This window comes from Spea bombifrons, chromosome 6 (genome assembly GCF_027358695.1).
Source record: "Spea bombifrons isolate aSpeBom1 chromosome 6, aSpeBom1.2.pri, whole genome shotgun sequence".
Classification (NCBI taxonomy): Eukaryota; Metazoa; Chordata; class Amphibia; order Anura; family Pelobatidae; genus Spea; species Spea bombifrons.
Window position 1 is genome coordinate 8,682,090 of NC_071092.1, and position 13,880 is coordinate 8,695,969.

At 38.7% G+C, this 13,880-nt stretch overlaps 1 protein-coding gene across 1 annotated transcript; it reads right to left on the reverse strand.

Annotated features, from left to right (window-relative positions):
• Positions 1 to 4,633: 4,633 nt before the first annotated feature.
• LOC128500479 (protein SSUH2 homolog) lies at positions 4,634 to 12,554 on the reverse strand. Its single transcript, XM_053469640.1, has 12 exons — positions 12,468 to 12,554; positions 10,834 to 10,932; positions 10,248 to 10,323; positions 9,519 to 9,677; positions 9,044 to 9,104; positions 8,560 to 8,679; positions 8,409 to 8,471; positions 8,156 to 8,238; positions 7,742 to 7,834; positions 7,200 to 7,305; positions 6,834 to 6,941; positions 4,634 to 5,057 (listed from the first exon to the last, which is right to left on the reverse strand). Exons 1-12 carry the CDS (start codon positions 12,514 to 12,516, stop codon positions 4,917 to 4,919), a joined length of 1,158 nt encoding a protein of 385 aa, XP_053325615.1. The 5' UTR covers positions 12,517 to 12,554; the 3' UTR covers positions 4,634 to 4,916.
• Between the last annotated feature and the right edge of the window lie 1,326 nt (positions 12,555 to 13,880).

The window sequence follows — 13,880 nt, forward strand, 5'->3', positions numbered from 1 at the left end:
TAGACTCTCCCACTGCTCTAGAAGGAATATTTCTAGGATGAAAGCCAAAGCAAGTTATGCAGCAAATATTGTTATGAAGGCATACTAACTCTCATGAAGGGTAGACCCCTACTATATGGGCAAACTAAGCAGCTGCCTACGGTGCGGAGCTGGTAGGGGGAACTTTCATGAGGTCCATGCAAGTGCATGCAGGAGAGGGGCTTCGGAAACATAGCTTGCCATGTGTGAAATTACAAGTTACTTATGTGCTTTTATTTTATGGATCTATCTATCTATCTATCTATCTATCTATCTGTCTGTCTGTCTGTCTGTCTGTCTATCTATCTATCTATCTACCTATCAATAAGACACCTTGCACATACCTGGTAATAAATAATTACAAATGTTATTAAAAAACCTTGCCATGAGAGCCAGCACCAGCAAAGAAGGCGTCTTTAATGAAATTTTGTATTCTAATTTGTTTTTAACCACAGTACACAACCCATCTTACATCGAAATATTTTGATTACCCCAGGAACATGAAGAAATCAAAAGACAGGAAAAGGGATGACGTACAGAGGTCTTCATATTTAACAGATCAGGATATGGTGATTGGGTCTCCTTGTGAGTTATCACTTCTTAGCTACTAGAGAAGTGTTGCCGAAAACCGATTCCTCCGGTTGTTTTGATCTATTGTTTACGTATCATCATAGCTCATTGTTAAGTACCTTTATGTCTGTCTCGCTGCAGATAATGTCATTGATTTGTCAGCTCCCTCCTCTACATCACAAGTCACTACAGGTGATGGAAAAGCCATCGCTGATAGCAGTAAGTAAAGGAAAAATGTTCTTTCCTTTCTAAGTAAATGTATTGTCTCTGTTTTATTTCTATTCTAGAACGCAACATGAAACATACAGCTCCGACAAAGTGAATGAATGAATGAATGAATAGTCATTGACCATTGCTGTGACTACTTATTTTAATTTTTTTAGCATTATTAATATCTATTTCAACCTATTTCTAGCCACCATAAGTTAATTCTAGACCTAGTTTATTCTGTTTTCGGAAGTTCATACTGACATGTAGGACCCACCATGAGATTTGGTACATTGACGACATGTTGTGTGGCCCGCAGAAAATTATTTGAAATAACCACTCACATTCTGCAATATTTTAGAGTCCGAAAGATTAAGTAAAGAGGGACCTGCTAAAAATGTAGTGTAAAAGAGGATCACGAGAAACTCAAGGCATGGAGGAGGGATGGATGGTGCTATAGCTAAAAATCGAAGAACTACGAAACACCATTATTGGAACGTAGGATGAGTTCTAGTTTAATATGTTTTGGTTTTCCTTCAGGATGTAAATGTTGAGAGATTTTTTGACTACTAAGAGAAAGAAGAGCTGGAGGTTATGAGCTTTACGTCTTATCGTCTAATCTTCCCAATGATGGGTAGGGAAGGAGCAGGGGTTTACAGCACTATAAAACTAGATCCAGGTGTCAGATTATCTCCTTGAGGTTTGGTGCAAGCAATCACCACTCCTGTTCCACAAACTGTTAACATAACGTTGTGTGTTAATCCGCAAAGAGCTATACTTTATTTATATAATGAATAATATAATACAAGTTTGTTTTACTTGATTCAAGTTTATACAACAATAAATAAACAATTAATAATGCCTATTATTCCTTCTATGATTATAGCCATAATCAGCAACACCAATTTATACATTCCATAACTTACAAAAGCGGCTTATCAGAAATGATTGGCTATAGCGCCCGCATATTCTTCTGAGCTGGAGAATTTACATATTTAAATAGAATAAAAGATGAAAGGGATGCTTCCTGTGCAAGTTTTCAGTCTAAAATATCTCTTATAACAGATAAAATGCACCATATCCGCATTAATTCCATTTCTTTATATTGCAATCTACGATCACATATTTAATAAAAGGATAAATACATTTGTGGAATAGATAAGTATAAAAGGAGATGGATGATTTCAGAGTTATTAGGAATTAGTTCTTTGATCTCATAATTTATTTTTTGTGCAGATAAGATGATCCAGATTCCTGGTCCAATTGCGGCCTCAAATACGGATAAAGAATCGCCTCTCGAAAAATCTAAGTAAGAAGCTTTCCTGACATGACCATACAAAGTATTTCCATTGTTACATAAAGCCATACCTAAGACACTATTCACGCTTAATAAGACTTAATAATTTTATTAACACATACTAGGTTATAAGCTCCAAGGGAAAATTGGATTTGGAAAACTGGGCCCATGGTTTGACTTAGAAACTTACAAACATGTAATTTGGTGGTAAGATATATGACCCGCAAGGAGACATCATATTTTTTTTAACTGCGGCTCAACATACCATTTTGTAGTAAATTGTTACAAGGTGCATGAAGGGTGCATAAAAAATGGAGCAGTTCCCCCTAAGGCCACTAGATGGCAGTACTGAGAAAGAGGTCTAGGAAAGTCTTCTGGAACTGGTAATGATGGAAAAGTAAATACAGAGTTGTCTTGAGTCCATAGGGAGCATCTAGAAACTTTGTTACTGTGGACTACAACTCCAAACATGCTTAGCCAGGGATATTCAGGGCATAATTGCAACTCCGTACCTATTAATAATGCGGATGGCAAGATAAAACAAAATAGTCACCTTTTGTGTTGAATCATCTATTTTGAGTATTATTCTGAACTTTTGTTTTTTTTTTTACCCCAAGCCACAACATGTCATTACCAAACCATGATGGAACCACTAATGAAGAACAGGGTGCTGAAGAGCAGATAAAACCAGACATGGTTATTAGTGCACCTTGTAAGTTTTATTTATTTCATCTTGCCATTTAGGCAAACTCTATAATGAATATAACTTAATTTAAACCTACCAGATCTGTGCATGCATTATGAATAATTACCATTTTTCAGATACGCAATTAAAGTATGCATGCACACTTTAAATAATTGTTTATTTGCAGTAATACATTCAATATAGAACATCAAGTTACTTTAGCCTAGGACAGATGTTACTAACACGCAAAATGCTTTCTAATCATTTTTGGGGTTCTCCATCTCCGCTGTTTAACTATGAAAGATCTCATGGAGGCAGAGAATTTCCTAAACCCCAAAAGATTATGAGTTCCATTACCTGTTTTATTTAGCGGAAGCAGTAAACGCTAACACAACGTTGGTGAATTTCTACCTTACCAATGGTCGCAACGCTTTAGTACTAATTCGGTAAGCTATGTAAAGAAATCTAAAGGTTCTAACAATATTTCCCAAAATAAATGGAGGGTGGTTGGCTCATATTTGGGTTCCTGGATGGATATTTCTCCATACGCTCCTACGGCAAATTCTTCTTTGCCTAAATAATGTCACTGTCCAAATGCTCACGCGATCAAATGAACAATAATTCTGCAACCAGAACAAAAAGAGAGCGGCTAATAACCGTACATTAACCCATTTAATGAGATCTTTGTATAATAAGTATGTTGGATAACCTGCAACCCAAGTTGTATAAGAAAACAATATTATACTCACTATTCTAAAGATGTTGGTTGCTATGTATATATAAGTGTTATTTATTGGTGAATGTACTACTTGATGACCTTGATGAGCTTGGTTCTCAATCTATCCAATTGTGTCTTGGGTTTGAGTGTTTCTCTATAGTAAACAGTAAGATAGAGCTGTGCACATCACTTGAATGAAGATCTTTTCTTTTTGAGACCCTCTTGGACAGTAGATGGACTTGGACCTGGTTTAAAGTTTATATGTCATGTTGTGTTTATTTGCAGTATCGCTTGGAAACGTATACAGAGTCCCGGGTTTGTAAATGGAACACATTAATTGGAACCTTATAAACGTAAGTGTCCTAGTGGAACAATAACAGGCGTACATACAGCTAAAGAGAAGGTGGGGTGAGAGAACACTTCAAAAGCACTTATTTTGGGGAATCTAATAGCTTATTCTGTCCATCTACATATAGAGCAGGTGGTGGACTCTCCAGCCAATGGTCCTGCTCCTCAGCCATGGGAGATCCCGGTGAAGTGTTCGAGGAGCTCAACATACCAGTCCCACACACGTCTTCCAAGAAGGTATACTGATATCCAAAGTATTACTTCACCGAGAAATCCATTAGGTTTTCCAAAGATTATTCCAATTAAAGGTTCCTCAGCGATCCTACAGCTGACAGAGACTTCTGTTGCCTCAACATTCTGTCTGAGTATTGCAATTCCTCTAACAGGCCTGCTCATTATCGGTAAGGGACGGACAATCCATTAGGGAACAAGGTGCTGAACTGCGGTGCTGTAGTGCTTTTTATACATTCTTTTAATTGATATTACAAGTCTATTGTCACATAAGACTAATTGTATGCTTGCTTGGATAAGATGTAAAACAAATGCATGACTCAGGGGTACAGAGATTCATAAAGGTCATTCCACTGATATGTGTTTATTATAGTATAACATAGAAAATGCAATTCAAAGTTCAGCCACTAGAAGGCACTGCTTACACTGGAGTATATAGGGGTTTCTGCACAACCAGGGGCAGTGTTTCAATCTCCTGCTGTTTGGTATGGTTTTATAAATGTTCTCTTATTTTTACTTGTATTAGGTACATTTTGGAGTTTTTGATAGACCTTTTCCATTGGCTAAATATGAACCAATTGCTTTTTATCACTTTTTCTGGGCTGCTCCCTTTCCATTCCAAGTGGTAGACAGACATTTACATCCAACATGACTGCTCATTGAAACCATAACCTGTCATGTACCAACATGCATTAATATTTAAAAATCAAACATTTTAATTGTGCAAATATCAAACATTAACATAATCATCATAAAATATACATTGCGATACTGCTTTTAGAATAATCTACATTTACGTAGTTAATTACATCGTTCGTCAAAGTATCCAGTATGGGGTCCATCTATTGGAGTACGCAGCAGCACTTTTGAGGATAGTTGTTTGTATAGACCTTGTTTTCTTGTCCATACACAAAGTAGCTGAATTCTTTCTCTTTCCAAACGTAATCCACCTTGGTGAGAGGCAACCATTCAATGGTGTGTCTCTAGGGATAGAGAAAGATGATTGCATTAGTGACCATCTGATGCAAGCTGCCACCACACTTAATGGTGTCCATGTCCGTGCTAGATATTATTCAAACACTACTGTGCTTCGCTTCTGGCCAAAGGAGCTTTGTGTATTAATAGCATGTCTTGCCACAATGGCCATCAGTACAATAAAAACCATATAGAAGCCAGACGTCTTAACCCTGGACTAGTTTCATACTCCATGGGGATACAAGTCGGTACTCTGCAGATTGAGGGCCAGATTCAGACCCAACATTCAAGACTATGGAACTCAATAAACAAACACCCCATCAAATAAAGTCCACAAACTAGTGTCCTATTTATTCTTAGTGCATCAAATAACAAGTCACAGAGCCAGCAAGGGATCATTTTATTATATAAATACAAATACATACAATACTGTGCAAAAGGTTTAGGCAGAATGCTTTCAAAAATATACACAGCTTTTAAGGACGTCTGCAGGCAGGTTATTCCCGACATCTTGGAGAACCAGCCATCGTTCTTCTGTGGATTTAGGCACACCAGCTGCTTCTCTCTCTCTTCATGTAATCCTTGTTGAGATCAGGGCTCTATGGAGGCCACACCATCACTTCCAGGACTGTTCTTCTTTACGCTGAAGATAGTTGTTAATTACTTTGGATCCCTGATGGTATTGTATGATGGATAAGCATCTGCGTGTACTCCTCAGTATTGATGGGACCATTCGTTCTGACCAAATTCCCAACTCCCTTTGCAGAAATGAATCTCCAAACTTGCAAGGAACCTCGGTAATGCTTCACTGTTGCCTGCAAACACTCATTCTTGTTCTGCTCTCCAGCCACTTGGCAAACAAACTGCCTTCTGCTGCAGCCAAATATTTAAAATTTTGACTCTTCAGTCCGGAGCACCTGCTGCCATTCTGCTGCACCCCAGTTCCAGTCTTTTGGTGAATAGTTGCGTTGCTTGGCCTTGTTTATACATCAGAGATATGGCTTTTTGGTCGCAAGTTTTCCATGAAAACCACTTTTGACCAGACTTCTGTGGACAGTAGTTTTCTGCTAATGCTGAGCTGATGGCTCTTGTAGACACCTTTCAAATTCCCAGGAAATTAAGCACGATGTGTCTTTCATCTACTACGCTAAGTTTCCTTGGCCGACAACTGTATCTTCAGTCCTCAACATAGTTTTTTGGAATATATTTTATTCCTTTACACTAGTGAATTAGACCGTTACTATGTTTTATTTGTAATTATTTATTCTTTGAAGCACGTTAAGCCTGTCTGGCTCTGTGTCTTGTTATATGATGCATTAAGAATAAATAAGACACCAGAACGATCGCAGTTTTATTTGAATGTGGTATTTATTTATTGAGTTCCACAGATCTTCATCACTTCCAAGCTACATTGATATCCAATGCCAATCAGGCTACAGTATGTAGTCTGTATAATGGTGGGTTTAGTCTAAATAGTACTTTCCAACTGGTTGAACCCATAATCTTCACCCAATGGCCAGATATCAGGAACAGATGGAGAGTTACCCATGGCGGACCATTTCTCAATACTCACTAAGCACTCCAGTGCCTTTTTTTTTAGTATTTTTTGGAAGGTATAGCCTCACCTACTTTCTACCATAAAACCAAATTTTAAAAACATACATTTAACTAAATGCCAGGTAAACATGAATTATAGCAAAAACGCGCAAAACCAGAACAATACATACAATACATAATATAATTAAACAAACTGTACATGACTACATCATTGGAGCATTCCATACCTGTCTTAAAATGCGGCCGGAAGAAGAGAATTGATCTTTATGTTGTTGCAAAGCAGTTTGTGAAGCCTGGCTAATGGCAGACACCGGGAAATTCACCACAGGCGCCAACTGTGTGTAGAAAGGAATAAGTTACCAGGCATCGTTGCCGAATATACCATGGTGTTTGGCCATGTTGTGTTAACTTCTATAAGAATGTATTTACATCCTGGGTTATCTCAATTGTCAAGAGTAACAAGTGCAAAATAATCCAGAAATAAGATATAGTGTGGCGTAGCTGTGGTGATGTATAACATTTGTTAATTTTGGGCTAACAATTTCCTCAGAACAAACACTGGAGGCAAAGCTAGGATCTGAAAATGTTCTCACCAATACTTGTTCATCTGAAAAAACTTTTTTTCCGGTCACCTTCTTGAAACGTTTTGTAGGAAATTCTGAATTATGATCAGCCACAAATTCAAAATCATTATTCCTCCTGTATAAAGTTAAGTTCTCATTATGTTTTGATGAGACGTCCATCCTCGCCAACCCATCACACAGACACGCCGCTCACATACTGTTGATGTATATCTCCCTACCCCATAGATCCAGCTGTAAACCTGGCAAGGTGACCTCAATACAAGATGGCCGCCAGCTAACATTGTCTCTTCCTTTTTACTCATATACGGCACTGTTCTGGCTTAAGCCATTCATTTGTGTTCTGGATAGACATATCAGCCTGTCCTTAAAGCGATTATGAGTACAGAATTCGGCTGTCCTGCTACATCGCTCCACATAGCGCTCCGTATCTCCTTACTTGTGAAAAAGAGCTTCACCGTGTCCTAAAGCCTCTTAGGCCGGTGAAGGAGACATATTATGCATAATCAAGAGGTCTTGTTGTATGAACCAAAAACATATCGAGTTAAACTCACCATTTAACAGTCAGTTCTTTGTAGTTCATTACCTTCCCTTGACCAGCACACTTTAAACAGATGATGGAACCACTTCCACCACATCCAAAACAGCTATAGACAAAAGGATGTAAAGAAGAAACCAACTCATAGCCATGATACTATTCTTCAGATAATGCATATATATATATATAACGCAGGCTGGAAGGGTATTTGGGGCTCTTAATGAACAATAAGACTTACTGCCTGCTAAAAAACATTTTTTTTTAACGTAATACATTTACATACTATATCACCAAATAATGATTACCTTTTAATTTTACCACCAAATCGAAACCATCATATCGCGGCTTTTATGATTATCATTAAAAGCTCCAGATCCCACGCTCCAGATCCCATGCTCCAGATCCCATGCTCCAGATCCCATGTACTTACGTCGATCTGCCTGATCCAGCACAGACCAAACATCTCTCACTCTGAAAATTTCTTCCAGATCCACCACATCCACCACAAAACACCTGTGTGTGCCATAAGATAAAAGAACTTAGAGTAGAAAGTACGATGCTTTGGAGAATTACTAAAGATAAGCGTAATATATGACAGCAACAGGGAACACATTGGGTGTGAATCAGTGATAGCTTTAAGGGTAAACTAAAGTATGTTCAAAGAAAACGCGGTTAATACTCACACGTCCACTCCCAAAACAGCTTAGACATATCTGCCTGCGTCTTCCAGAGCATTGTTCACAAGTCTAACAGAGAGAATATACAATCAAATGTCTAGTAGGAGCTAATCCTGCACCATCGTCATTAGCATCATAACATGTTTTCCTGTATTACCTTTACTATAGATGTGTGAGGAATAGGTATCTTGACCTTATTTTTCTTAAAAAGAACTGGAGGAACCACTTGTACATCCCTGGCATCAGGAACTGGCCCGTTATCTGGAGAGTCCACCACCTGACCTGGATATATATAATATATATTAAGCTCCGCACCCACACGTTTATTTTAACATTATATCATTTTGAGATACCATTAACTGCCATGGTGATGTGGCAAAGAAAATTAATAAAATCAAGACAAAAACACTTAATGAGATTATACATGGGGTATTCGGCGCAGGTCTCCACCAGTAGAGCAAAGGGATAGAGTAGGACAGAAAAAGAGCTCCAAGGAAGCCCCAAGGAGCCCAACACTCAAGAGAGAGGAAAGTATATAATAGTGTTACAATGAGACGATATCTTGTCTGTTGTGGTTGCTTGAGGTTCTCATGTGTGATAGAGTTGAAAACATTGATTAAAGCCTTGAGGATGTCCCTTACCGGTATATGGCACAGATTTCCATTTCCACGTCCGTGACTCCGTGAAGGTTTCCAGGCAGTACTGCGGACAAACACAAGACATACTTATAATTTCAATAATTGGCAGGATTCTACTAATGAAGCTTGAAACAGATAGATACTTGTGCACATAAATAGATAGAAAAGCGAGCAAAACGCCGATAAATTACAAGACAACAACTATTCATATGATGAAGTGATGATGGAATTCGCTACAATTCAGGCGCTGTTGAGTTGATGAAAGAGGGCATGAGGTTAAATTCAGAGTTCAGCAACCCTTTTGTTCTGTATTTCCTATTCATGAAGCAGGGTGCGGTGCTTTCATTTTCGACTTGTGTATAGAGGAACCAAGGTGACATCTGCAAGAAAGAACCTGTTCCGCCGCTCATTTTGAATACCAATTCAGTCATTAGTATTTGGTTTGCTGTGTGAAGTGAAGTTGTCTTAGTAAATAGACAAACACGAAACTAGAAGAGAGGTACATGCCCTGTAGGTGTTGAAGGCTTTGAGGTCTTTAAGGATCAGGTTTTTTGCTGGAGCAGTCGCATAGCAGCACTTTTTGGAGGCATATTCAATAAATGCTTGCTTTGCGACATCTTCGGAGATGGACGGCATTCTGAAGAAGAGAGAGGACAATTCTTGAAACATTTCATAACAGTACAAAAAATTCCCCTACACCTGCAGATAATGTGTCCTGTCTTCTTTAAGGTGCCCCAAGGACCCCAACCTCCAGTCTCCCTGTTCCGCCTTACTCCACCACCACAGCGTTCCATACTTTTCATACTTACATGTCTAGCAAATGTACCCCCCCCTTCACACACCTTAAAGGGGAATTTTCATGGGGAAAAACCTTGGTAATTGGTTTTATCACATTTTGTTCCATAAATGTTCTATATCTGCAAACCTTGAGGCTCAGTCATTGGATATTTTGGGTGACTTTCCCTGCTCAAACGCCGCACTGAGCTGATGCTTTATGGCAATGCTAATGAAGTCTGTTCCTTAATGGACTTTAATTAGTCAGAGTGTCCGGATGGGTCATTAAGACTGAGTCATTCCATTGTTAACCACAGGCAGTATGGTAAGGAGCCAGATTGTATGTATAGTAGATTGGGCTACAGAGCGAGAACACAATCAAATGGCTGACGGCCTCCAAAACGGTTTTTTGGTACTCAAGCTATCATCTTACGTCCAGTTGAAGTTTTCCATCAATGGCTCGACAGGCGGTAGGGCCGAATACGTTGGAGGAGGACAGAATATTTTATCTGTAAGTACAAGAACGCGGCAACTAAAATACACAGCTATCCTTTTCATTTATTTATTTTATTCAGAGTAAATCGGAGTATATTTAACAAATCTGGTACACTTTGCCATTTTGTAAAACAGCATTTTATGGGTAGTTTTATTGAAGGAATTTAATTTAATTATTCTGTAAGCCTTTTAGATTTCTTTGAATCCTTCTGGCTGTTAATTTTTTTCGACCAAGTTAGAACTTTGTTATATGAGATTGCAACTCAGTTTGTAATGAAAGTTTTACTATACAGAGAGTGTGGTGGATACATGGAACAGCCTTCCAGCAGAACTGGTAGAGACTAATACAGTGAGGGAATTTAAACATGTAAAGGGAAAGGCATAAATGCCATCATGAATCTATGACAAGACTGAGGACCGGTTAAGGACTGACTCTTTACACGGGCAGACTAAATGGGTGGAAAGGTTCTTATTTGCCATCAAATTCTCTATGTCTATATCAATGATAATTTCCATGAACCTACTGTCAGAAGGAACGGCCAGATCTTCATATCCAGGTAAAGTGTCCACGACGTCACAGGACGGAGCAGCTTCAGAAGCCGAAGTAGCGGATTCATTGATTGCTGAAGAATTCATTTTTTTAATTAGTTTTTAATCCAGAAACATCGTTATCTAAGGTGCAGCTAAACTAAAAAACCCAGTGCAATGAATACATTATATGAAAAGTTTAACTGTAAAATAAATATATATTAATATTAAAATTATATATAAATATTGAATTTATAGAATTTAATATTATGTATTACATTTAATGCCACTTTTTAATACTCTAACTCTGTAACTTCAATAGAAGAAAAGGTTTTAAGGGGATAAGGAAATAAATCCTATGTACGTTTCATCGTGAGGACATGTCTGTCTGTCTGCCAGTGCTGATTTCCCGCGTCTATCCTTCAATCCGCTCTCCAGTAATTCTCCAAAACTGCTATGACATCATCAGGGACTAAATATCGAAATATATAGCACCAGCAATTTCCGCAGCTGGTCAATAAACATAAAGGAAAGAGGGTCCTGCTTGCAAGTTTCAGGTGTGTTGGGTACTATAGACATAACCATGCTTAAAAAAAGGTATAGTTTAAGTTATCCCCTTAAGGCTAGGTTTCCACTTGGGTTTTTGTCCTGCGTTTTTTTTTCTTGATGAAAAACGCCAAGAAAACTGCCACTGCGTTTTGGCATTTTTTTCTGGAGTTTTTCCTGGTGTTTTAGCCTTTCTGTGGAAATTGCTTTTTTTGACCTTAGGCAGTTTTTCCAGCCTTTACAAGTTAGAAGTTTCACCCAGCTCAAAGGGATTAGGATAAATGGCAAGTATCTGCCCTCTCCTGATGTCATTTACTTGGTAGACCCTTTTGTCTCTTTTCTGTGGTTTGTAAGGCATGCTTTATTCCGAATGTCTGCTCCTCTAGGAAGATTGGCCCCAAATGATGGTGCAAATTGTTTGCTGTTGCTTTTGGCACGCAGGATCCAGTTGGTTTGTTTGTAATGGCATGTTTGTTCCAAATGGTGTAAAATTCAATATGAACTTTGTTTTGTGTGAAACTGTTTGTTTTCAGCCTATTTCTCGTAGGACACACAGATACTGGGTCCATCCTCTGCATTGTAACTGTGGAAAAAAACGCCATAAAAAACGCCAAGGCAAAAAACCCGCTTTTTCATGGCGTTTTTTCTCTCCCATAGACTTCTATTGGAGAAAAACGCCAAGATTTCCTTGCAAAAAACGCCAGAGTGTCAACATGCTGCGATTCTGAAAAACTGCCACAGAGCCCAAAAAAGCAGAAAAACGCCAAAGAGGACTGAAAAAACGCCAAACAAAAAAACGCCAAGTGGATATGGCATTGTGCGATTTCCTATTGAAGAACAGCTAACATCTGGCTGCAGCGTTTTTTCACTAAAAAAACGCCATGTGGCTGAATCAGCGTTTTTATGGACGTTTTTAGCAAAAAAAAAACAAGTGGAAACCTAGCCTAAAGAAGGTTAGAGTAACCAGACACACAACAGTGGCCAGCGTCCGGTTCAGCCTCAAGACAGATCCATGGCAAGTGCTTGTCTTACAAACAATCCAGCTCTCTCGACCTGCCTGCAACCCAATGGTAATAAAACTCACCAGGAGGACGGGGAAGCAGATTTGGGTTCATTACAATCCTCGAATCCATCGCTTGGCTTCTCAAATCTTTAATTAATTAATGAATTAATGAATTAATTTTTTTCAGGAAAATATAATGCAATTACAAAATTAAATAAACAAAAAAACGGAACAATCACTAGAGATGGAAACAAATGTTTCCTAGAATTCTGATGTGAACATACACGAGAAGCAACACAGTTGACCCGAGGATACAAACCTAGAGAAATATCAGTCATTTACAGGAACCACACGAAACAACAGAGAAGTTACTCTGTTACCTAACACCAAGAGGTCATAAAGAAAAACCACAGGTCATAATGTAAGGAAGATTTACTGTACTTTACTGGGAGGGGGGTAGATATGTGGAACTGTCTCTTTACAGAAGTGGTAGAGGGTAATAGAGTGAGGGAAATTAAACATGCATGGGATAAGCATATGGCTCCTGAGTCCAAGACAAGACCAACGACTGATTGAGATCGGGGTCTTTACATCGGGAAAAAATGGACAAATTCTACGTGTCTATGTTTCTATAACAACGTCCCCAACTCGCCCCAAGGAACACCCTCTATAGCGGATATACTATTCTACAGAGAGCGCATTCTACCTTTCTCTAAATCACCCTAATGATATACCTTCTACTCACATGCTGCGTACAGGTGAATGAATGTTCTCTTCTGACCAACAGATCATCTTCGGAATGCTGTCCTCTTATAACTCCTCTCTGCTTCCTTGTTTCTGTAAATCATGTTAAAAAGGCAGATTTTAATGTGACCCAAAAGCAAACATACACACTCTCACCTCTGCACACCCATGTACTTTTTTCAACAATTAATTCTTTCCCTTAACTTCCTTATCACAGGTTTGCAGTGTGTACTATGGTGACATTCCCACACCTCCAAAGTGTCCCCATCTAGGAAGGACTGACCATTTGTTTGGATCCAAAGGCCACTGTCCCTTTTTCCTCCGCTGATGTCCCCCCTTTTCTAGGAGTTTCTTGGGTATGATGGTGCCCACCCCAAAGCGCTCAATGCCGACGACCACAGTATTCATCAGCCAGAGGTTTTACAGAGTTAGTGGAGGGAAAAGTGGACATCTTCTGGAAAGTCCCTGCGCTCATTTCATATTCGCGTTTTCCATTTTTAATAAACTGTTGGTCTGGCGATAAAATGGCGTGCTAATAATTATAGTTTCACAATTTCATTTTATTATATCACCTAGATTGTAAAAATGTGAATGTGTTTATAGGAACGCCGGTTTCGCTTCGATTGCCTTCTGCAAATAAACGAGTTATATGGAGTTTATGTGTGCGTTCCCACAATGTTTCTCCACCGACAGTCAGTGTGAGGAATCCTTCCAAAAGGAAACACACAAACAAAAAAGCACACGAGGACA